At 34.4% G+C, this 24,802-nt stretch overlaps 1 protein-coding gene across 5 annotated transcripts; it reads right to left on the reverse strand.

Moving 5' to 3' along the window:
• Window positions 1-801: 801 nt before the first annotated feature.
• Window positions 802-23,829, reverse strand: LYPLAL1 (lysophospholipase like 1). 5 transcript variants are annotated; one of them, XM_069459464.1, is made up of 6 exons: window positions 23,736-23,829; window positions 18,489-18,588; window positions 18,313-18,339; window positions 9,699-9,820; window positions 1,935-2,050; window positions 802-1,099 (listed from the first exon to the last, which is right to left on the reverse strand). In XM_069459464.1, the coding sequence occupies exons 1-6, from the start codon at window positions 23,827-23,829 to the stop codon at window positions 860-862; spliced, it is 699 nt and encodes a 232-aa protein (XP_069315565.1). In that variant the 3' UTR covers window positions 802-859. The 5 variants fall into 5 exon arrangements, with proteins under 5 accessions (XP_069315565.1, XP_069315564.1, XP_069315566.1 ...); XM_069459463.1 differs by having other exon boundaries at window positions 9,699-9,868; XM_069459465.1 differs by lacking the exon at window positions 18,313-18,339.
• Window positions 23,830-24,802: the final 973 nt, after the last annotated feature.

A 24,802-nucleotide genomic window follows, 5' to 3' on the forward strand; every position in this document is an offset into this window, starting at 1 on the left:
AGAAAATTTAGATTATGTATGATAAGAGATTACCAATCAATATATTACACAAATATGATAGTATTGAGAGCATTTTCAATGGAGTAATATAATGTTACTTTTCAGTTATTATTTAATAAAGTAGACCATGACTCTCATTATAGGTAATATTTACTGAACACTTACTATGTATTGGTTTTAAGCTATTTATTTAAATCTCAACAACTACTCCATGGGATAAGTACTATTAGCATCATTTTACAGATGAAACTGAGACCTAAGCAGAGAGGCAATTTGGTCTAGGGGAAAGAGAGCTCCACAGAGAACCAGGAGACCTGAATTTCAAGTCCTGGCTCTTGAGGCTGTGGGAACATCTTCAGCCCTTCCCTCTCTATTGTCAAATACCAGTAACAACTACTCAGCGTATTTCACAAAGCTCTTGTAATGATCAAGGGAGATAATGTGAAACCACTTTACAAACTTGGAGCATTAACGCTTTTCTGTCAAAAACTACATAAACACAAATATCTTTGGAAAGATAATTTAAAGAAAGTTGTAGGAAAGACAACATAACACTACGCTAAGTCCTTTCAGGTTTTCTGACTGCCCTTATATTATTTTAAAATACTTTATTTTTTTTAAATTCAAATTTTTAAATGCCTAAAAGATCTATAAATATTTACAGAAATGTGTCAGAAAAATGTTTGTCTAAATGTTTGCCATCAAGATACTACACTCTACAGTGCTAAGCATTTTAATAATTAATAAATATATAAGTCAGAAAATTGTTATTTCTTAATATTTATTTTCCATTATAATTTGGCAGTAAAAATCACTTTTCACAAAGATATTACATGTATATTAACAAATCAATCTTGATTCATTCTTTTTGCCTTTCCATTTCTCCTGGTAGTTTTGTAAGAATCCATGACTTCAGTTTTTCTAGCTCAGTTTTGCTTAGCTCATGGTAAACATCTGGAAAACTATGAAACTTTGCACTCACACCCAGAGATTTTAACATTGAGTTTGTCTCTTCTCCCCAAGAATGAAGAACTAACTCATCTGCAGTACCATGACACTGAAATAATTCAGGAAGTACACCATCACTTTTCTGAAGAGCCTAGAGAAGAAGATAATAAAAATGGAAAAGTTTAAGAAATTCCATTTAAAAAGATCATTCTTAGAGCAGAAAAATTCCAATTTTATCAGAGTTTCAATAATCAAACGGAAAAAACAGGCAGAGGTGGTGCTATCTCAAATACACACTGGTTGGCCAGGCCTGGGGACTGAGCTGGTTGCTGGAATCACTTGAGCTATTGCATGTGACCTGCATTTATTCTATAGAGGACTGTCTCGAAAATGGCCAAAGCATTTCCTAAAGAAACTGAGTGACTTGGGGAGACAGACCTCTTCCCAGCAAGTGAAAGGAAGGGACAGTACAGAGCTGACGTACAATCAAGGGGAAAATTACATTCTAGTTCTCATTTCTATATTTTCTTTATCATTCTACTTCTGGTAATGAAGTTATAACATTGTAATGTATCGTATTCATAAATTAGGATATTGCTGCAAAATAAGTTATCAGCTATATAATTTTTTTTTGTTTTGATTATGTTCATGACATAATAAGGAAACCTGGGTATAATCATCTAGCTTTTTAATATGTATAAAAGATACATATATGCCATACATACATATATATGAGCATATATATATATATCCTTTCCTCCTTGACATTTTGCTTAACAATATTCTTTGTACAAGCCATTTCGTGAACATTAATGATGTGCTGGAATTTAGTCAATCTGACTAACATGGCTATAAATTCCAGGAATGCTCAATTTATGTCAATTGTGCATAAACTGAGCATCAGTTTTTAGAGCTTAATTATCAATTTTGGTTTAGTTTCAAGGTGTGTATGTTTCGTGTTTCAGTTTTTTAAATCTAGAACTTACCTGGTAAACAGCAGATGCTTTATTTAGAAAACTAGAAAGAGCAAATACTCCTGCCACATCTTGATGATTTCTATAAGCTAAATGCATTGCCATGCATCCTCCCATAGAAAAGCCTCCTAAAAGAAGCAAAAATACACTTACCAGAAGAAGCAGAATACATGCAATAATAATTTAGAATAAGATGTATCTATGTCAATCAGCCATAAATAATTTTAAAGTATTTGTAGAGAAACCTTTAAATGATACAGTGCTAAAAGGAAATTTAGTCTACCTTAAGTTTCATAGAAAAAGGCTTGCTATGAGTAAACAACCTTGTTCCATCTATATCATCAATGGTAGAGAGATTTGTGTTATAAAAGGAGCTAGAATTGAACAAAGAAACCAGGATCACCAAGTAAAAATATTTATCATAATTCAAGATATGAGTCATAGTATAACCATTATTGATTTAACTTTCAATGTCTACTTATATTTTGTTTATACTTCCAGAAATCCTCACATCACAACTACAGTTATAATAAGAACATGTACCTTTTGGTCTTACTTGCCAAGCTGTCAGCTCCACGAGGAGTTACGTTTCTAGTGGCTGCCATGTAACAGATAATTTAGTGAATTTTGAAATTAGGAAGGATGACCAAAAATTTGGTGAGCTAGTTAAAACATTTTGGATTACAATATTATTTTGGAAACTGATTTATGTTGGTATAATAAAAATAAAGCATGTATACCTATATGTACTTTTTAAAAACAGAGTCTGAAAAGATCATGTATTCATTTGAAAAGCTGTTATTGTCTTCTATGTGCCAAACACTGTGCTAGTCACTGACGATACGGAGATTAAAATACATGTACCCTCCTACTCAGAGGGACTTTGATGAGGAAATACATCCATCACAGACTGTGGAGACAGGTGCATGATGGGACAGCAGAAGAGACAGTGGCGATTCCAAGCCTGACTACAGGTCAGGGACTCGGAATGACATTCCCAAGCCTGAATGAGAGTTACACGACATCTCATTTACGTTTCATGAGAAAATATAGAAAGTTACTCCTGTAGCCACACACTTGTGAAATTACAAATCTACTTTGATGTAGACTTCAGTCTCCTTATTTCTAGCCTACTGCTTTATTTTACTTAAAATGTAATGCTGAAGTCTTAGAGACCATAAATGTGAATTTACTACAATATCCTGCTTTATACAGGAAGGCAACAGAGGCCCAAAGAGATTAAGTGATCAGCTTAAGGCTGTACCCCTTATTTTAGATGTAATGCTAGGAATTTCGGAATTCAGATCTCATATAACAGATTTTAATGTATACTCTACTCTCCTTTAATATTTATTAAAATAGGACTACTTTATCTGGGGCTGGCCGATGGTATTATTTTGGACACAGGACACGAATATATGAGAGAGGATTACCAGCCTTGCAAAGTTTAGGTTTGCAAGGGCATAATATGTAAATAATGATCATGTATGATAAGGATCATATCTGTGATTTTCAACATACCAGAAAGAAATAATAGGTCTCATCAGTAGCAGTAGCCCACCATGGATGAGAATCACCTGACAGGCTCTTTCAAAATGCCCCTCCCCCAACACTCCAAGATACAGATATACCTAATTCATGAATGAGCTTGACAGGGGAGGAAAAAGCATAGGCATCCTGAAACTGTACGAAAAACTTGCATATGTGCATTAGAGTCCCCAAAAGGCTAAAAGTCACTGGGCTACATCATCCATGAATGTGTGCATTAATAAATCTTTGACATGTCCCATTTGGATAGAAAGAGCTTACTGCAAGTAGACAAAATTAGCATTTCTGGTAGTTCATCATAAGTGCGCAGAAAGAATTCTAAATCATATTATGTTTTGCCACAAATTCTACTTATAGACTTCTGTTTGCTTCTGAAGTTATTCAATGTAACAACATTATGTGGGTTATAAAGCAAACCATTTTGAAATAAGATTCTTAATAAGATTTATCTGAATTAAATTTATATCAATTAGTTCTTTAGAAAAACCTTAAGAGTAAGAAACAGTTCTTTCTTCAATGATCAAACTTTGATTGAGTGCTTATGATTAGCTGAACAAAGTGCCTTTGCCCTCTTCTTGCACACATACTAATGAGCTGGCTTCATCTTTACATGCCCAGTGGTGAGTATAGAGCCTGGTACATAGTGAAAACTCAGTAAAAGTTTAATTGAAATGTTAGAAACCATATATTATAGGATGAAATTAGTAAAAACATTTACAAATATCTCTTAAATTTATCAATATTATAAAGACACAAAAAGGCATTTTCTTTTTCTTTCCTTTTTTTTTTTATTCTTATTTCAGAGGTTTAGTGGAAAGAGGAGGACTAGGCTGAAAATAAGGGAACCTGAGTTCTAGTCTTGCCTGTGACACTCCCTAGCTGACTGTTTCTGTGTAAATTATTTAAATGCAGGATTTCATTTCTAGTAAAATTATATAGCTGGACTAGAAGATCTCTAGGGTTTCTACCAAGTTCTTAAATACAAATACTTCATAATTCCATTGTAAACACTGAAATCATAAGGGCTTTCAAAATTTAGTTATTACAAACACAGAAATTCATTTTCAGTTAAAAAAATAAGAATCTGTTATCTCTCGGGACACAATTCTAACTTTCCTAAAAGTTCACACATCTTAGCAATTGCTCACTTTCCTCATCTCTTCCAATCTCCCCTCTGTTACTTATAACCCATTTACTTAGCAAATGAATTCTAGGTTGCTTACAATCAAATACATTGTTAGTAATAAAACTACATGTCTAAAATTGGAGCGGGGGGGGGGGTATGAGCGAGGGAGAAATGGGATCTGAGGAAAGGAGAGATCAAGAACGAAAGAGAAAGAGACTAAGAGACTGTGATATTGGGGTGGGGGCAGTAATTAAGGGCACAACTGGGCATTTAACAGTTTCTCTACAGCAAGGAAATACTCTTTAACAGAAGGCATCTTAACAAATCATATTGTAATAGAAAGTTTTCCTAGCATTGAAATCCTTAGTGGAATTTATTAAGTGGATCTTTATTAAACAATTCAAAATCAAACATTCTACGTATAGCCGCACCTGCTATGGACTCTTCTGGGTCATAAAGACTTAACATTTGCTAGAATGTAAAGATCATGAGAGCAGGGATTTTTATCTGTTTTATTCACCAGTGTATCCTCCAATGCTTAGAACACTGCCTGGTACATAGCAGGTGCTTAATAAATATTTATTGAATAAACAATGTAAATTGTAGTTCAATAAAGATATTTCTATAAGAAAACAAATTTATCATCAAGAAATGTAGCTTTTTGATGATTTGATATAAAAGTAAAGCGAAGAAAACCTAGAAATGAATTAGTGTGCTCCAGGCCAATCATTCCTAATCTGGCTTTTTAAAAATAAAGATTTTAGACTCAACCCCAGACCCACTAACAAAATCTCACCATATATGTCTAATTTTTAATAAAACAGATGTTTGAGAATCACAATCATGTGGGAAATTATTCAAAATTAAGTATATAGGTAAACAAAATGTGAAGATACGATCATGATATAAAAGAAGTCCATATGCTATAAATATCGAATCTACAGGAACAAAGTTGTTATTTTTCTGAGAAATTCAAAAGCTTTAATTATGTGTTTGCCAAATGTAGCTAACAACATTTGAAATATGATTAGTGGGACTGAGGAACTAAATTTTAAATTTTATTTAACGTTAGTTTAAATTCAAATTTAAAGAGCCACATGTAGCTAGTGGCTGCCATACTAGACAATGAAGTTCTGATTATCTAAGCTGAACCAGTGATTGAAAAAAGCTTCAAAATTCATAAACGGAACAATAGTAAAATTAATATTTCATAAAAAGACAATTTTGAAGCTAAGATAAAGATCAATAAAAGACAAAATGCAAATAAGAAAGATTAGTGGGCAAAAATATATTAAAAATGATTTTAAAAGCATTCCTATCAAGAAAATTTTACACATTAAATGTCCCCAACACTTCATTTTTATTGACCAGGGAACCTAATCACTTTAGGGAGCCTTGATGGGACCAGACTGCTTAAAAAAACAACGAAAAAAAACATTTACCCACATATAAAATGTCATTATGCACACGCATAAATGCATCCTGTGGACATTTAGCCTCACATTTAATTCTCATAAGTTACAATGAAGAAAAATGTACTCATTGAAATATTATTATTTTAAGATTTAATCTAAGTCCTTTACCCATTTATAATCTTGTGAGGTAATGTGTAATTCCTCACTAGCCGTCTTTGACAATACAATTACCTTTAGCACGGGACACTACTGTGAAAAGGGACCTTGTATATTTTTTCCTCATAGAAGAAAATTTAACACAAAGGACTAGTTATTTGAATTCGATTTTCCATCTAAGAGTCTAAAGCCTAATATAAAATACACTGCTCAATAAGTAAATACCAAATAGTAAATTCATTGTAGGTAATGGTTATAATGGATATTTATAGTTGCTGGTGAAGTATTTAAAATGTCAAGAGTTAACATTTCAACATACATTTAAGATTAACAAGCTGAATAAAACATGTTTAAAAAATAATAAACCTGGCTTTATAAACTCCTTATATAAAATAAAACAGAAACAATCTATAAAAAAGCTATATTGGAAAAATTAAGATAATCTATCTGAGAGTAAAATAGTAAAACAAAAAATAAAAATCACACAATTAAAGTTTGCTATCAACTGAATAGGATTTTAAAAACGTAATAACTCCACCACTATCCCAAATTTAAAAAGTTTTTCCATTTAATTTATATACTATTATAATTATTCTTTAGACTTAAGTGCAATAAAGTCTCAAAAGATTTGGGAATATAGAAATTATGCCTAACATATTTGCTTGTGTATTTACTCTTACACAAAATTTGCAGAATAAAGAAACCATTTATTTTCCTCTACGGAAAACTGTTAGAACAATAGTCCTAAGCCTTTAAAGTCCTAATATTGCTTTAAAGAAACATAAGTTGTTTAATTAAAACATATACATGTTCAAAGAAAGTAGAAGAATACAATCGTTCTTAAGTTTTACATCCCAGCAGAGCTTCAGAAGAAACTTGTATATGTTCTGGAAAAGGCAGCCTGGAAATTGTGGCGCTAAGTTTCACCTTGAGAATTCCAACTATTCCTTCATTTTATTTTTATTTTGAATCTTATTATAAAATTATTATATTATTACACACCCACTATGCAAAGTGTTTCTACAATACAGATACATATAAAGAAGAAAATGAGTAATCCAAATCTTATTTTACCCATATGTAATTTTGACGTGTTCTTTTAAAATTCATTTTAACAGTTAAATTCACTCTATATGTACAATTTTATACCTTGTTTTTTATTTCATGTAGTAACTGATTTGAAAGTCTTTCCACAGAATTACAAAACTTTATAATTATTGTTTAATTGAACAATACTGAGTGCCTTTTATGTATGTATATGTAGTACTTAGTGGGTATATAATATTCAATTCTCTTAATGGACTGTAATTCTCTAACCATTCCCTTTATGATGAGTATTTAGACCATTGATGTAAATTACTCAAATGTAGTTCCAGATGCACTTGCTTCTCCCTGCTTCAAAATTCTGATAACCTGCTCATATTATCAAAATTCTGATAATCTGTTCATATCATTTGTCAGGTTCTATACATCCTAGATCAAAGTTAAACCTAAATTATATAAATATTTTCTTTTAACAAATTATCGCCACCTAGTGGCCAATAAAGGAATCTGTTAAGAGTACAAAGTTCTTGACTAAGTCAAGGGACCTGGGTTCTAGTTCCAACTAGTCAATAAGCTCCGTTAATTTTGGTTTCTTTATCTCTGAAATGAGAGTAAGTATATCCTATTTTACCAAAATTCAAGGTTCAAGAGATGTATTGTATATAAAAACAACTTTGTAACTTAAACACTACCTAAATATAATACACTATGATATATAACGGCAATTTTAAAACTACCAAGTATAAATGTCAACTAATTTAAGAGTATCACTACAATATATACTTTCTAAGCACAACAGTTTAAAAGGGAAAATGATATACCTTTCTCCATTTTGATTTCTCACATTAGACAGCAACATAATAGAAAGAAATGAAGAGTTTCAAGACGAGACTCTCACAAAAAGGGAGAACACAGTGACTATGAAATATGCTTATGTTCTGCACCCTGGACACTTCCAATATGTTAATATGTTAATAAAGTCAGAAGAAGATAAGATAATCTAATATTATTAATAATTATGCATGTGGCTCTTCTTTCTCTGAATTTATATGGTACTTACTTATTTAAATCACCAACTGACTGATCAGGTCATGCCATTCATTATAGATTTCCTGAGCATTTGCTCTGTGCCAGGCATCATGATGAAGAAATATACACTACCATGGTATAACTAATATATCATATATTAGTTATTAGTTATACCGTGTTAGGGTACTCATCACAGCCTGGCTGGTGTTACAGTTACCATTTTAAGAACCTCATGGGCCCTTCCAGGTTGTAAGAAATTTGTGAGATAGATCCTGTTTTATTTATGTGTGTGTACCTTTGAGCATCTAAAATACTTCCTGGCACACAGTGGGGACTTAAAACCTACTACAGTTTGAATGATGCAACAGTCACATATTTTGAATTCCATCTTCTGTTTCATAATCCCGTATCCTGAGTTGTGTATTCCTTCCTTGTGCTCTTCCTAGTGCTCCAATAATGTTCTATGAGTTAAACATCAATGTCACACATAGAAATACAAACAGAGTTAAACATAGATGAGGAAACTGAGGCCCAGAAAGGCGATGTTACTGGGCTGGAGATCACATTGCTTTTAACTACCAAAAGTAGAAACTGAAGCCAAGACAGAAAAGAATGGATTCTAGAACAGGATGGATTCTATCTATTATATCATGTTGCCTTTTGTAACTCAATGGACAGTTTGGTATTTCAATAAACACAGTCTGTTAATTTACCCAAATCCTGTCTATACAGAATTTCAAGGTGCATTTTAATGTTATTCAGTCAGAACATGATGGAGATAATTTGTTTTATAATTTCATCATTAAATACAACTCATTATAAATATAAATAGTTACATTTGGAAATAAAACCCTTTTAACTAAAATACATCCTCTACCACTCACATTCTACACATACCATCTCACTTTTAGTAGTTTGTGTATTTGATGAGTACAGAAAAAGAAAAAGGTATTAAGTAGAATAAAGAGCTGTGTTACATTCCCTTGGGAACAGGGGTTGGCAAAGGCATGTTTAACAAAAGTTTGTAAATACCCTATTCTTATAATTGTAAAGAGTTTAATTTTCATTTGATGGTATATTTTGACCGTGTACTCTATCTTAATCATGGCAATAACAGTTCAAACTTATATTCATAAGACTTAAGCTAATTAAAATAAAATGCTTTAAAAACTGAAATGCATAACCTCAATCGAAAATTAAACTAGAAATTAAATTTTAACTGCCATGGGATTCTCAAAACATGTTATTATTCAAAAATGAAATCAATTAAAATTTCCTGAGCTGCTGTTTATACTTCTACTATCTTTGAACCCCTCAATATGTAAAGTTTATCAGAAACTATGAATAAGTCAAATGATATATAAGTGCTTCTAAGTAATATTCCCAAGTAAAAATTTGATGGATAGAATTAGACAAAAGTGAAAAAAACTATAAATTACCAACATTTAAAGGTCTTACCTACTAATATTCTGTTCTTCTTGATGCCACTTTTTACTTCATCATCAATCAAATCAGTAAGCACCTGACACATTACATTAATTGATTCAAGGTGTTCTGGGCAGTCATTAGATATTTTATATCTGTCAAACCATACGTTGGAGATGCCTCCTTTCATAGGAGTATATGGCCTGTTTAAAAACAAAAAGGAAAGAGAAGGAAAAGGGAATATTAAAATGGATGCTTTAATTCCCCAAACATTCATGTTTTGAATGAATAATTTCAACTTCCTTCAAGTTTTATAAGTTAAAGAATGCATATTAAAAACACCCCCCCTGCATATTGCATTAACTCTTCTATATTATTTCTTCCATTAACATTTACTAATGTCAGTTCATCATCTTTACTGATTCTCTCCATCTTTTAAGAAGTGGAACAGTTACAGTATTAGTGAATCTTAACCCATTCATTGTATATTCATGTTCTGGAATGCCATGTCCGTTTATATATAAAATACACACACACACACACACACACACACACACACAGACATGCCATGAAGGTATTTCAAATTACAATAGAGTTCTATGTTGGCAGAGGTAAATGAAAAGGGAACAAAAACAATCAAGAGATTTCTGTAGACAAACACAAAGAGGTACAGGTGGCTACATTAGATAAATAAGGAGAACAAAGGTTTTCCAAAAATGAGGGACAGGAGAGTTGGACAAAAGATACTGCTTTCTCTTTATGTAATGGTGAATAACAAGGTTTGCTATATGGAAGAGTACCATAGAAAACAGTCAGTGACAAAAGTCTCTATCATGATTTGAAAGAATTCTAAACCAAAGATAAGTAACATTTCCCTTTGATGACCACGGATACAGGATTCCTCCCACATCGATACCTCTACAACTTTGTCATCTCAGATTTAGCTGTATACTCTCATCCTCCAAAGTCAGTGAAGTAAAAGCATGAAATGTGCAGCTAGATTTTTAAGAAAAAGGGGAGAGAGGTTTAACAGACACCAGTTGAGACCTGAACATGATGTTCTGTGTATGTTTTGTTTTTTTGAGACAGGATCTTGCTCTGTCACCCAGGCTAGAGTGCAGTGGCATCATCATAGCTCACTGCAACCTCCAACTCCTGGGCTCATGCAATCCTCCTGCCTCAGCCTCTTGAGCAGCTGGGACTACAGGTGCGCACCATCATACCTGACTAATTTTTGTATTTTTTATAGAGACAGGGTCTTGCTATGTAGCCCAGGCTGCTCTCGAATGAACTCCTGGCTTCAAGCAATTCTCCCACCAGAACTCCCAAAGTGCTAGGATTATAGGCATGAGCCACTGTGCCTGGCCCCAAATTTATATTTTACTCAGCAAACCCAAAGAACTAGAGATATTCAATTCTCATTACCCTTAGGAAGCATGCAATCTTCAGGGCCAGTGGGTGGTGCTGAAGAGAACAAGAAAACTACACCACCACTTTTTTATATTGATCATACCACTTAAGGAGCCTGGGCATCCAGAGTGTTATATTTGGAAAGTTTCTCAGAGAAATTGAAAAAAAGCTGGAAACAAGAAAGGTGCACTGACTCAAATTTAACAAAAACTCACATATAGGGGACCATAAACATTATTTTGCAACATGCTTTCTAAAATTTAGGTGGAAAAAAAATAAATAAATAAAAATAAAATTTAGATGGATATTATGAATAACCCTGTAAGTCAATACATAAAAACTTAACAGTTTCCCTAATTTATGCAGACATATAAAATTTTATAAATGTATATTGTAAATACATGCGGTTTTGATTTTTGTATATAAATCTTATTTATTTTGGCTCATCTTTCCATTCTTCCTCTCCTGTCCAACTCCCCCACATATCTATCTTGTCCTCCATGCTAGGTAAGCCATCTTAATGATTGGGAATATATCCTTCAATGCTTTTCTTACATATGTATTAAAATATGCATATTTACAGAACATTTCTTAGAACACTATATGCTTTTCAAAATAAAATAAGCCTATCTGCTTTTCTTATGTGCATCATGCATTTTTCCTTTAATAGTACCCTCATGGAAATCCTTCCAACTGATATAGTTCTAACTCATCCTTTTAAGTGGCTATATGATACCCTATCATAAAGAAGTTGCACAGTATAATCAGCCATTCTCCCACTAATGGACATTCATATTGCATCCAGGTTTTAGTCACCAATGCTGCACTAAACATACCTGCATACATGCTTTTTATCTCCTGGAACTTTTTATTGCTATGGAACAGAGTTCAAGAAATATGACTGCTGGATTGAATGGTGCAATTTTTATCTATTGTTTCAAAGTTACTTCCACAAAGGTTGCAAAAATTTACCTTTTTATGAAGAAGGTAGGAAAAGGTCCCTTGTTCACAGCACTAACAGCGGTAGGTGCTCACATACATTAAAATGTTAGCATTTAAGACTATCAATTGAGGTTTTACAATCAACTTTATTAAGGTATAATTCATGAATTAAGTCCTAATACCTAAGACATATACTGTACATCGAGCTGATTTCCCTCCAGCGCATCTAGAATGGTACTAGTTCTACACCGTCCTTGGGAAAATCAAGAAAATGGTCAAACAATTTTCTGTGTTCTGTGATTCAGATGAAGAGCTTTGGTTAAGAAAGGCTCTATTCCACTAATCTATTTATCAGTTTAGTATCATATTAACCTTATTATGTATTTCAGTGGTTTTATAGCATGTTCTGAAATTGTCTCATACCTGTGTTGGCTATTCTTAGGCACCTATTGCTGTTTATTTATCCAAGAAATTAATCAAAAAAATTAATAACCTATAAAATACTTTCAAAAAATTCTCCTCAAAAGTCCTTTTGCAATTTTAATGAATACAACATTATTATCTGAGAATTAATATTTTATGACCTAAACTTGAAAGGAGGGCAGATTTTTGCAGACTGAGCTCTTAGGGCTTTTCCTACATTGCTCTCTATCCAGGCTCTCAACTGGTACAGAACAGATAAAATCCTGAACCAATTCTCTACTAGGACTCCTACAGAATCTAAATTCTCCCTCATTTCCATATGCCTTTTGACCCCAGAAGCTGCTTGGCTCAAGAGAGGGAAATAGGAATCAGAAGGGGAGAGAAGGCAGAAAGCATTCAAGCCTTCTTCCTTCCAGAATCTCTTCTCAGAGTGAGCTTTCTTAAAGTACTCTGAAAATGAAAGTAGGCGCATTCCACATAGCCATTGTCAAGCAAAATGGAATCTCAAATTGTATTAGAACTGCCATTAAAATCACAGTGAAGTTCTAAATCAAAACTGAATATACAACACTCACTTTAAAGTTCGAATTAGACTGTTACCCTTTTGAATTATTTCTACTTCCCTTTTCATTTTAGTCTGCTATTTCTGTAAGTGTTTGTCTGTCTAAACACTTAAATAAGGATGATATCATAGGCTAAAATGTGAATCATTCTGGGAACTCAGCCATTAATGGAAAAAAATGACATTCACTTAACTTTTTTCTTTGACAATGCCTTACTTAATTAGAGATAGATGCTCCACAGAGGTAGCATCCCAATTTAAGTATTTTACTAATATGGTAGCTTTCTGTTCTTGAAATTCTCTAAGAAAACTAAAATTCTGTACAAAGGAAATATTTAGGAAAATTTAATGAGACAAAGAATAATTTAGAACTTTTATGTTAAGAAAACATAATCAAGAATGTACAAATCTCTTAAAATGTTAGAATAACCTTTAAATAAAGCATAAAAGGTTATTTCTTAAGCAGCTAAAAAAACTGGCACATATGTTATACTCATTCACCTTCTTCCTCAAATCACTCACTTTATTAGCTGGTATAAAACAGCTCAGACATTACCACAATAAATAAATATGTTTGGCGAAGAACATCTGTGTGGCCCCTAAATCAATCAATCAATCAATCAACTCATTTACACATTGGTCAAGTATTAAGATAGAATAAAATATCCAAGGTTAAAAAAAAAAAAAAACAGAATGAAAAGAAAGAATTGACATTCAGCTTGATACCAAGTTCGGTTTTGATCTGTGTTCCCTTAATGTCATAAAATCAAAAGGTCATTCATACCCTTTAAGATAATCTGGCTGCAGTCTTCCTCTTTGTCCTCATTTCATATCACATTCCTCAGCATTCACTAGGTTCCAGTCACATTTATCCCTTTCTTTTTTTCAAACAGGGCAAGCTCATTATTGATGCAAGGGCTTTGCGTCTGATATTCCCTCTGCCTGGAAAGCTCTTCGCCACATTTCTGCGTGGTGGGCTCCCACTGATCATTTAGGTCTCAGCTCAAATGCCACTTCTCAGGGGAGCTTCTTTGACTATTGAATTTAAAGTATACCTCTCTTCTTCCCAGCAACACACACATATACTCTCTTCCATTACCCTATTTGCCTTTCTTAATGCCATTTATTACTATTTGAAATTGTTACATTCAATTTCCCTTTTGCTTTCTGTCTCTGTGTGAGCTCCCTGAGAGCAGAGACTTTACTTTTCCACAGTGACAGCCCCAGTGCCAAGAACAAAGCCTGACATACAGTAGATACTAAATAAGTATCTGTTGAACAATGAATGTCAATAACCATTTGCGTTACTTGGGAATAATCTGTGTCAGCTGGAAATAACAGAATGTTTAAAATTATTTTATTTGTGCTTTAAACATCTGTTGACTTTAACTCTTATAAAATCCACACTGTGATTTCTAGAAAACGATCACATTTTTCTTTTCTATCTTTTTTATAAAAATAGATTTCTAAGAAAACAAATTTATACATGGTAGTAGGTATTTAAACATACCTAATACTTACCAAAGTAAACTATTTCCTCAAAATGGCTTTTTAGTAGAGTTCCTTACTAGCATACTTGTACAGATCTACTGGTATCAGGAGAGGGATCTCCTAATATCATGCTTCAGATAGGAATCCTAAGTGATGGAGTAAAGAGGAATCCATTGTTTATTATGTCTAAATAAAAAGTGCCCAAATCTATTTTAGAATACATATTTAATGCAAAATATAAATGTGGACTTTATGTGGGAAAATAGTAAATCAAAAAGTGGAGACATTGTGCAAATCTTATTATTTCAAGAATTTTTCAAAACACCAAAAAAAGCTGTATCATCATATAAATTATAAATGGCTTGTTAAAAAATTACCGTTTTAAAAATGGAAATTCTAATAGTAAACCCAAACTAAGGAAACCTCTAATTGTAAATACAGCTACAGTGTGTCATAGAAATAAAAATCTTTATTGGGCACTTCAATTAAAGAGTCCAAATTAGCCATTATAAAAAAAATAATGCAACATTTTCCACCTAAATCAACACAGCAAACTAATTGCTGACTTTCATTAAATATGCCCCTAACTTAGCTGATTAAAAATATCTATTAAATATAGTTAAAAAAAGGAATATCTTATAGCTAAACTGGTAATTCACAATTTACTCAAAACACACTAATACGCTATTACGGACCACAACTGAGTAAATATAATAGATTACTGTTCAACTGTTCTTTAAAACATGTAAACAAAAATTATAACCTGGTTTGGTGGTATCTTCAGTGTATGTGGATGAGCTACATATGACAACTGTAACATACAGGGGTGAGGATAATGGATGTATACAATTATAAGGCTTCTAAAGTTCACTGAAAGTGGTAAAAAATGAATTTTAAGTAAGAGGTTTGCTATGTATATCATAATCCCTAGAGAAATCAGGAAAAAAAAATGGACAAATTAAAATGGAATATTTAAAAAATTCAAAATAATGCAAAAGGAGGTATAAAAGGAAAATATAGGAAAAAAAGCGGTTGACCTAAATTAAAACATATCAATGGTTACATTAAATGTAAATGGTTTAAACAAATCACTTAAATGACAAAAACTGTCAGATTGGTAAGTAAAAAAACAGAGACCAACTATGTGTTGTCTATAAGAAACCACTTTAAATATAATGACACAGGTAGATTAAAAGTAAAAGGATGAGAAAAGACATTTTGCAACCCTAAACAAAAGAAAGTACAAGGGTAAAAAGATTTGCCAAGATTTACCAATCTTTCCTAACAGCAAGATTAGGAAAGCTGACATATACATTGTTATTATCAAACAAAGTATACTTCAGGGTATTACCAGAAATTAAAAATGAACATTTTATAAGATAAAGTAGCTATTAATGGTGAGGACAATAATCCTACATTGGTATGCACCTAATAATACAGCCTAAAAATATATGAAGAGAAAACTGACAGAACTAAAGGAAGAAACAGACTGATCTAAATCATAGTTGGAGATTTTAATACCCATTCCTTGGTAACTAACAGAATTTATAAAAATAATCACTAAGCATATACAAAATTTGAGTAAAACTACTAACCACCTTGAACTGTTGACATTTAGAGAACACTATACACAAAAATGCACAAGAACAGCCACCAAATTAGAACATATGCAAAGCCATAAAACAAGTTCCAGTGAGTATCAAATAAAATCGTACAGGATATTTTTTAACAAAGGAATAAAATTAGAAATCAATAGCAATATCGAAAATAGTCCCAAATATTTGGAAATTAAAAACATATTTCTAATTAACCCATGGGTTAAGAAGGTCCCAGAACAGTATTTTTCTGCAACTGGCCAGAACAATGTTTTCTATCCCACGTGCTCTTCTTACAATGTGACCCTATCTAATACTCTGATACTTCATCAAGTGGTGGAGGTCTGTGCTTTTTCCCCTTGAATCTGAGTGGTTTTCCAACTAATGAGGAAATAGCACTATCTAATCGCTCAGACTAGGTCATTAAAGGCAATACAGCTTCCTCCTGGTTTTCTTAGGACATCTGCTCTTGGAACCTAGTCTTTATGCTGCTAGGATGCCCAAATACCACATGGTGAGGGCTCACGTAGGTGTTGCAATAACAGACAAAAGGAAGGTCTTAGTTAATACCCAGCATTAACTGCCAGATATGTGAGTGAGCCTTCAGGTGACTCCAGTCCCTACCAGTCAGGCCATGAGTCACCCCAGCCTTCAAGTTTTCCCAGCAAAGGCCCCAGATCAAGTTCTCATCACTGTGCTCTTTCTGAATTCTTAGCCCACAAAATTTGTGACCATAATAAAACTGTTATTTGGGTGGTTTGTTACACAGAAATAATAATGGGACCATGAAGGAGATAAGAAAATATTTCAACATAAATTATTTTAAAAGTAAAAGAAAAAATGAGTCCTTCTCTTCGACAAAATTAGTAGGACTAAGCTAGAGTGAGAAATGTATAGCTTTAATGTAAATAGATGGAAATAAGAAATATAAGAGTAGATATAAACAAAACAGAAAAACAAATAAGAGAGAATAACAATAAAAGTTAGCTCTATGAAAAGATTAATAAAATTGGTAACTTCTTTGTAAGGTGAACCAAGAAAAAAAGATATAAATTATTATCAGCAATGAAATAAAGATTATCAACAATAAATCATAAAAGCATTAAAAGGAAATATCATAAACTTTATGACAAAAAATTTGACAAATTAGATAAAAGATACAAATTCCATGAGAAATACAAATTATCAAAACAGATCCAAAAAGCAAAAGAAATCTGAATACCCTGATTCTACAAAAGAAATTGAATTAATTATCAAAACCTTCACCCAAGAAAACATCAGGTCCAGATGATTTCACTAGTGAACTTTAACAAACACTTAAGGAATAAATAACACAAACTCAGAAAACATAGAAGGGAATACTTCCTAACACATTTTTGACATTTTCGAAGACATTCAATTAGCACAAAAATAACTCGCTGGTGATCTTCTGTATGTATTACCAAACACTTAAACTCTCCAAAAATTATATTAACATTTTTTTGAATCTTCAATCTTACATTATCATTTTGTTCTTCCTCCTTCAATTCTATCAATTGAGGTAAGTAAATTCTTCTCAGTACACATAAAAACGTCCTTGAAGTCCTGGTTCTATTTCTCCTTAATACTAAATTAACGGAAAATTAAAGCAAAGCATTTGCATAAGCACATAGTATGCTTGATGTGAATCAAGAATAGATAATGAGAAGTCAGACTGGGGCACAGCTCAGCACATTATTTGACTTACACAAAAAATATTTGCAATTTAAATGCTGGTTTAAATTATGCGTTCAGGATAAAAGAGTGTGCATATGCTAATTTAATACTTATAAAAAGCAGTTTGACTTCAAAACTATCTATACCAATCTTATTGTGAATTTTGTCAAACACACCTACAGGTTACATAATCTAAATATTTATTAAGTACTCAATTCCATATTTCTATTCGGGTTTACTGATTCAAAAAGCATAACATTATTTCTAAATAATCCTTTTAAATGTGGAAAGAATCTCATAAAACCCTTTTCTGGAGATTATGAACTCTGGTTTAACTAAATTTTTAGAAAGATTACACTCACTGGAGTTATTAAATTTCCTTTTGGGGTGAATGTGGGGAAGAAGAGAGCTTGAGAGTTAAGTAATACCTGCAGGACAGAGGAAGCAGAGTCCTGTAAGTCACAGCTGGGACACAGTTTAAATTCAGAGATTTAGGGAACATTTTATAGAGGAGGAATAAATCACTCACCTGGCAAAATTTGGCCCAATAGTATAACTGCAATAAACAATATATTCTGGGAAAAAAGTACCCTAATTTAAGATGTCTTAAATACAGAATTACGCTTAAAGAATATCTAGCTGGCACACTTCTTTATACATATTATGCCACAGTTATATTGAGCAGTGAGATAAATTACTGCATACCTGGGAGGAGCTGTTGGATAAATAATTTTTATGTGTTGGAATGTTAAATCTTGATTTAAAACCTCTTTGATCCACCTTCTTAATCCTCGTCCAGAATCACCTGATGAATCACAAAATCTAGATTAAGATAAATATTTTAATAATATAATGCATTTAAAAGCAGTCTATAACTTTCATGTCACACAGGGCTGAAATAAGAGATAAAAAAATCTCCATACATAAAAATATCCATATAGAAACTGATACATCAATATGATCAGGCATCAATAGGTAGCAATGCTTTTGATTATGTTATTCCTGGCTTCACCACTGTCACTTTGATGACCTTGTTTAAGTTTCCTCATTTGTTTAATGGGCATAATAGGAACAAACAAACAAACTGATTTTTCTAAAAGGTATTCTTTCTGTATCTGTATCTGATTTTAACACTGTAAATTCTTATCTTACTCTTAAAAGTAATAAATTCCTAAAGTGACTGTTAAACTTTTGTAGTTGGAACAACCTAATATAATTTTCTTGGTTAAAACAATAACCTTTAAAAGGGAGTATTTAGTGTACTTTTATTTTTAACTTGAAAAAACTAGAATTTAATTTTGGTAACAGGTTATATGACCTAAAATAATGATTATATACTTGAAGGGTGAAAAATAATCAAAGCTCATGCAAAATTAATGTATGTATATTTGCACCAAAAAATGGAGGAAACTATAGGTCCATCGTATATAGTTCTGAAGAGGAAATTTAGAGGTAACAACTTTAAGTTTTTAATCAATTAAGGTTTGAATTCAAAAACTGTCTATTGAATACCTATCAATGTGCTGGGCACAGTGTTCACTGTTAGAAAGGAGGCACTGATGGGGTGGGTGAGGCGGGAATAGAGCCCCTACTCTCATGGCGCATATAGTTTATTCTGAGAAACAGACATTATTCAAATAATCACACAAATAAATGTGAAAGACAAATGTAACTGCTGCAAAGATGAGACACTTGCTGCTGCAAGGGTTTATTATACTCAGAACCGATCGAGTCAAGGAGTTCAGAGATAATTTCTCTAGGCTATAAGCTCTGCAAGGCAAGGTTCATTATGTGTTTTATCCAGAGTTATTTGTTCACCTAATGCCTAGAAGAGGACTGACAAAAAACTGGACATGCAATAGTTGCTCAGTGATGGGAACTAAAATCTACAGGGTAGTGGGAAACGAAGTGCAGAGGAAAGAGCGTGGCAGGCAGAGGAAAGGCAGGTGCTAAGACCCTAGACGGGAGGGAGCAGTATGACATCTGAGAACTGAAAGGCAGAGAATAAGGAAGAGCGGGGACTGCAGGATGAGGATGGAGAAACTGGCAACCTGACAAATCCTAAGGGCACAGACACACCAGGGTATTGACAGCAAGGTGGCATGATTCTAAGGATCACTGGAAGCTGTGTGAAGACAGAACTGAAGGGGAACAAAAGTAGATGTGAGATCAGTTAGGAGGCTACTGTTCAGGTGACAGGATGATAACACAGACAGAACTAGATACTAGAGAGATTTAGGAAGTAAAATGAACAGAAATTGGCAATAGATGAGTTATGAGGGTCAATGGTCAAAGGTTTCAAGGATGTCTCGTAGGTTTTTGGCCAGAGCACCTGGGTGAACAACAGTACTACACACTAGCCTAGACAGGGAACACAACAAGCAACAGGTCCATAAATGCTGAATGAGAGGTGCCTCGTTATAATGCATACAGGGTCTTACACCAGGGGTTGCTTGAGCAAATGACGGCCAGTCAGAGGGGAGGACAAAATCAGCATAAGGTCCTTAAGGACCATATGCCAAGAATGGGTTTTACATTATTAAAGAGTCATTAAGAAAAAGAGAGAAGGCGAAAATATGTGGAAAAAGACCTTATGTGGCCCACAAAGCTGAAAATCCTTACTATCTGACCCTTTATAGAGTTTGCAGACCCCTGCTCTACACTACCTGGATGCCAGTACCCTCTTAGATATCCTCTCCTGCTCTTCTCACTCTAGGCACACTAGCCTTGCTGCTTTTCCTTGAACATCTCAAGGAACCCACCTCAGAGCCTCTCTCTCAGTTTTTCCTTCGTCTGGAAAAGTCTAACCCCATATATCCACATGATTCACTCACCAAAGTCTAGCTGTGAAGTGTCATCTTCACAGTGAGGCTTATACTGACCACTTTATTTAACTGCAAGCCCACCCCTACCCCAATACCTTCCACCCCCCTTATCTTGCTTTCTTTTTTTCCATTAAACCTACTATCTTCTACCGTATCATTTTTTTCACTACAACATAAGCCCCAAGAGAGCAGGGATTTGGGTTTGTTTTATTCATTGCTGGATGCTAAGAGCCCAGAACACTCACTGCCTTGCACATAGTGTCCTATTCGCAGTGAATAGATTAATGAATGACTATCAGGCAGTTGGATAAACAAGTTTAGAACTCAAAGGGGGCCTCAAAAGGAGACACACACTTGAGTCACTGATGTATAGGTAAAAACAGAATCCATACGCTGCCATGGAGGTTAGCCTGGAGAGAAAAATGTACAGTGAGAAGAGGATCTAGGACCAAATTTTAAGAAATCCCATCATTAATGGCCACATCGAGAAGCGGATGAGTCTGTGAAAGAAACCAGAAGGAGCAAATAGAGATAGAAAGAAAACCAGAAGAGTTTTTTGAGAAGGAAGTTGAATGCTGCTGACAGTTCGAACAAGAGGAAGACTGAAAAATGTTCACTACGTTTAGCAATCCAGAGGTTACTGGTGACTGTAGCAAGAGCCAACTCAGGCTCAGTGCTGAAGCCTTATTATATGGGGAGAAAGCCATAAACAAAAACACACGGTTTAGGCTTTTGTGAACCTTATAGTTTAATGTGGAATACAGACATTAAATTAGGTAATTACAAGTATGAATACCACTGAAAGGAGTACCAGTGTCCTACAGGAGCAAGTAATAAGAGTGAATTAATCTAAACTGAGAGATTGAACAAAGCTAATTAAACTATTATTTCTTTTTATCATAACAAAAGAAGGTACCTCCTTAGTATTTTATTAGCAGGAAAGGCTCAAATTAAATTGACTATATAAAATTTACATTCTTATGTGTTCTTCTATGGCTGCTGTATCCTAGAAGAAAACCTTAAGGTTTTAAGATTCTTTTTTAAAAAACAAAATCTGTCTCTACATACATTTTTTCAGCCTTGAAGAATAAGACTGAATGCTACAAAACAACATCCAACCATCCATTCACAATGCCCACATTTTGAAAAGCCAGCGCCTTTTTCTATGGTAAAACTGTTACAATCAAACTGATTTAATTGGTTAAGCATGGTAAAATTGAGTATGATAAAACTGTTATAAGCGGTTTGCCCATCTTTGCATTAACCAGAAGCCAAACATCTTCTATAACATAACCACACATATTAAAGTCTAATGTAAAATCACTAGCCTCTAACATGGATGATAAAGATCTACTCCCAGTAAGAGTTTTATTTACTTCAATGGAGATTTAAACATATAGGAATCATATTATACTTGCATACTTGGCAGAATTCTTTGGATAAATTTTTTGTTCAAAATACAAAGGGAAAAAATATATATAAACAATGTATGACTGGGTTTTAGAGACATGCCCTTACAGGTTATAAATATGTCAGTAATTTGAAATTGAAAATAAGGATAGTCATTTAAACAAAGTGGTCCAGGGGAAAAAAGAACATAATCTAGGTGTTCTTCCTAACAACAGTGTGAATTAACTTATTTATGACAAGAGGTATACTATTGCATTTTTGGATATTTATAAATGAACACCCTTGGAACCCTGAACAGTACCACCAGTCTCCTAGTTACAAAGCATTGCTGTCATCTTGAACACCTCACCTTCCAAATATATGTCCAGTCTTGCCCCTTAAACATCATTGGCCCCTTTCTTCCCTGTCTCCAAAATGATACATTCTAGTTCAGGGTTTTTCACTTTACTCCACAAGAGCACTGATTTTGTAGTCAGAGAAATTTGGGTTCAAATAACAAATCCCAAATCCAATTCCACTCACAGTAATAGCTAAGTGAGCTTGGGCAAGAAGCTGTTGAACCTATCTAGTCTCATTTTCAAAATAAACAGAATACCTCCCACAACTGCCCATTTCCATTTCTTTACCCTGTACCTTTCCAATTCCCTCCACTATCCAATCACCACCCCTTTTAAGCCACAGGTCTCAGCTCAAAGACCACTTTCTCTGAAAAGTCTGACAAGCTCTTCATCTTCCAAATGCCTTAATAATGCCTAACCACATTTTTTTTCTTACAATTCTCTTGGCAGTAAATCATGCACCATCTTGTGATGTTCCATTCACTGCTGACTCAAACTAATTGAATTGTTTTTGTTTTTAACTTTAGGTAGGCCCCCTGAGGACACTGGCTGTGTCCCATTTCTTTAAAAATAACATTTCCTGTGAACTTAGCCTAGGCCAATCATTGGGGGTGCAAAGATTAAAACAAGGGTCCTTACTCTTGAGGAGCTCACAATCCAGTAGGGAAGACAGACATAAGTAATTACAGATGACTGTTAAGAAAGATACACAGAATTAAGTGCACGTTACTAAGGGCAGGCAGTGGAAGAATACCTGTCCCTGGGACTCACAGTTGACTCTGTGCTGTATCTTGGAAGTTTAATGACACGGGGAAGTGGAAAGAAGAAGGAAAAAGGAAAACAAGAGAAGGCACTCCAACGCTGGTACAGTCCCTTACAAAAAGGGGACAATCAGTAAATATTATCTAAGTTAACTGTTATCTCAATTGTCAACATTAGTATGGGAGACTGAAAGCAAGCAATGGCAAATCACTAGTAGCTGACCCTGAAAAGCACTAAATAATTCATTCGCCTCTAGCGGAAGACTTACCTTACTAACTTGCTCTGTTTAAAATAGGGGCGAGGAATGGGGCGGTGGTAAGGGCTGCACTGGAGAGAACGTGGTGAATGGAGGGATCGCCGAGAGCGGCGGGACACGAGGGCCGGAAGCGGGGAGGTGGGAGGATGACCGCAAGATGGAAGGACAGGGGGTACGGCTGGGGACAGCTGACCCTGCCCGTGTGTCCACAGCCGTGGACTAGCTAGGGGAAAGCCACCCTCTCCGAGCCCACTGCGCCCCTTTTGGGCCCGGCGCCTCCTCCACTGGGGCAACACTGGGGCAACCGAAGGGAGGATGCTTCCCAAACTGCAGAAAACCGGGACATAAAAGTGCAATCCACCTGAGCCATGCAGGAAGATCAGAGAGGCGGTGTGCCTCCCAACCGGCGACACAACACAGCGCTGCAGAAGTACGGAGCGAGACGCAGCCGCCATGGCCAACACCGCCAGCACAGCCGCAGGCCCCGCCCCTGCACCGCCCCGCGGGGCCGCGCACGCAAGCACGTAAATACCGCGCGGGAGCACGCCTAAGGGCGCGCATGCGCGGCGCAGCTGGCGCGGTCCTGCCTTTTAATACATTGGGGTCAAGTTTGAGGCAGTTTTAACTGTATTGAGTGTGGTTTTGCTAAGAAAGGTATTGAGCAAATACATGTGTCAGGCTCGTGTGGGCTTTTGTAATGACCAATGGATATGTTTATATTCCAAGCATTTGCTGTAGAACTTTTAACTGCAATCCTAAAACTCAAGATTACCTTCTTATTTAGAGAAATATTAGTGTTGTTATGTTTAAAAGTCAACAGCTACAGCCATATTTTAGCTTTCACTTTGGGACTTGCACTGGATGTTTGCATCTTTTTGTATACAGGGTAAGCCAGGCATATAATAATAATTCCTCTTTGTGTCTTTTTTTAAAAAAATAGTTTGCGAAGCAAATCTAATTTAATGAGATGCCACTTCATACCCATTAGGATGGCTGTTATCAAAAAACCAGAAAATGAATACTGGTGAAGATAATGTAGAAATTGGAACCCTTGTTCAATGCTGATGAGAATAGAAAATGACGTAGCAACTATGGAAACAGAATAGTGGTTCCTCAAAAAGTTAAACATAGGCTTACCGTATAACCCAGCAATCCCAATTCTATTAATAGATATATACCCAAAAGAACTGAAAGGGACTCAAACAGATACTTGTACACCAACATTCATAGCAGCCTTATTCACAATAGCCGAAAGGTAGAAACAATCCAAATGTCCATCTACAGATGAATGTATAAACAAAATGTGGTATATACATACAATGGACTATTCTCCAATCTTAAAAAAGAATGAAATTCTGACACATGCCACAACATGGATGAACCTTGAAAACATATGCTCAGTGAAATAAGCCAGACACAAAAGGACAA

The sequence above is a fragment of the Eulemur rufifrons genome, chromosome 27 (assembly GCF_041146395.1).
Source record: "Eulemur rufifrons isolate Redbay chromosome 27, OSU_ERuf_1, whole genome shotgun sequence".
NCBI classification, from domain to species: domain Eukaryota; kingdom Metazoa; phylum Chordata; class Mammalia; order Primates; family Lemuridae; genus Eulemur; species Eulemur rufifrons.

Bases quoted from the DNA above. Each gene is read 5' to 3' on its own strand.
- LYPLAL1 (XM_069459463.1), bottom strand. From the start codon at position 23,829: ATGGCGGCTGCGTCTCGCTCCGTACTTCTGCAGCGCTGTGTTGTGTCG. The intron at 18,340-18,488 runs GTATGCAGTAAT...TGTTTATTGCAG, and splicing joins TATCCAACAGCTCCTCCCAG to TTATACTATTGGGCCAAATT. The intron at 9,869-18,312 runs GTGAGTGATTTA...GTTTTTAAACAG, and splicing joins ATTGGGCCAAATTTTGCCAG to GCCATATACTCCTATGAAAG.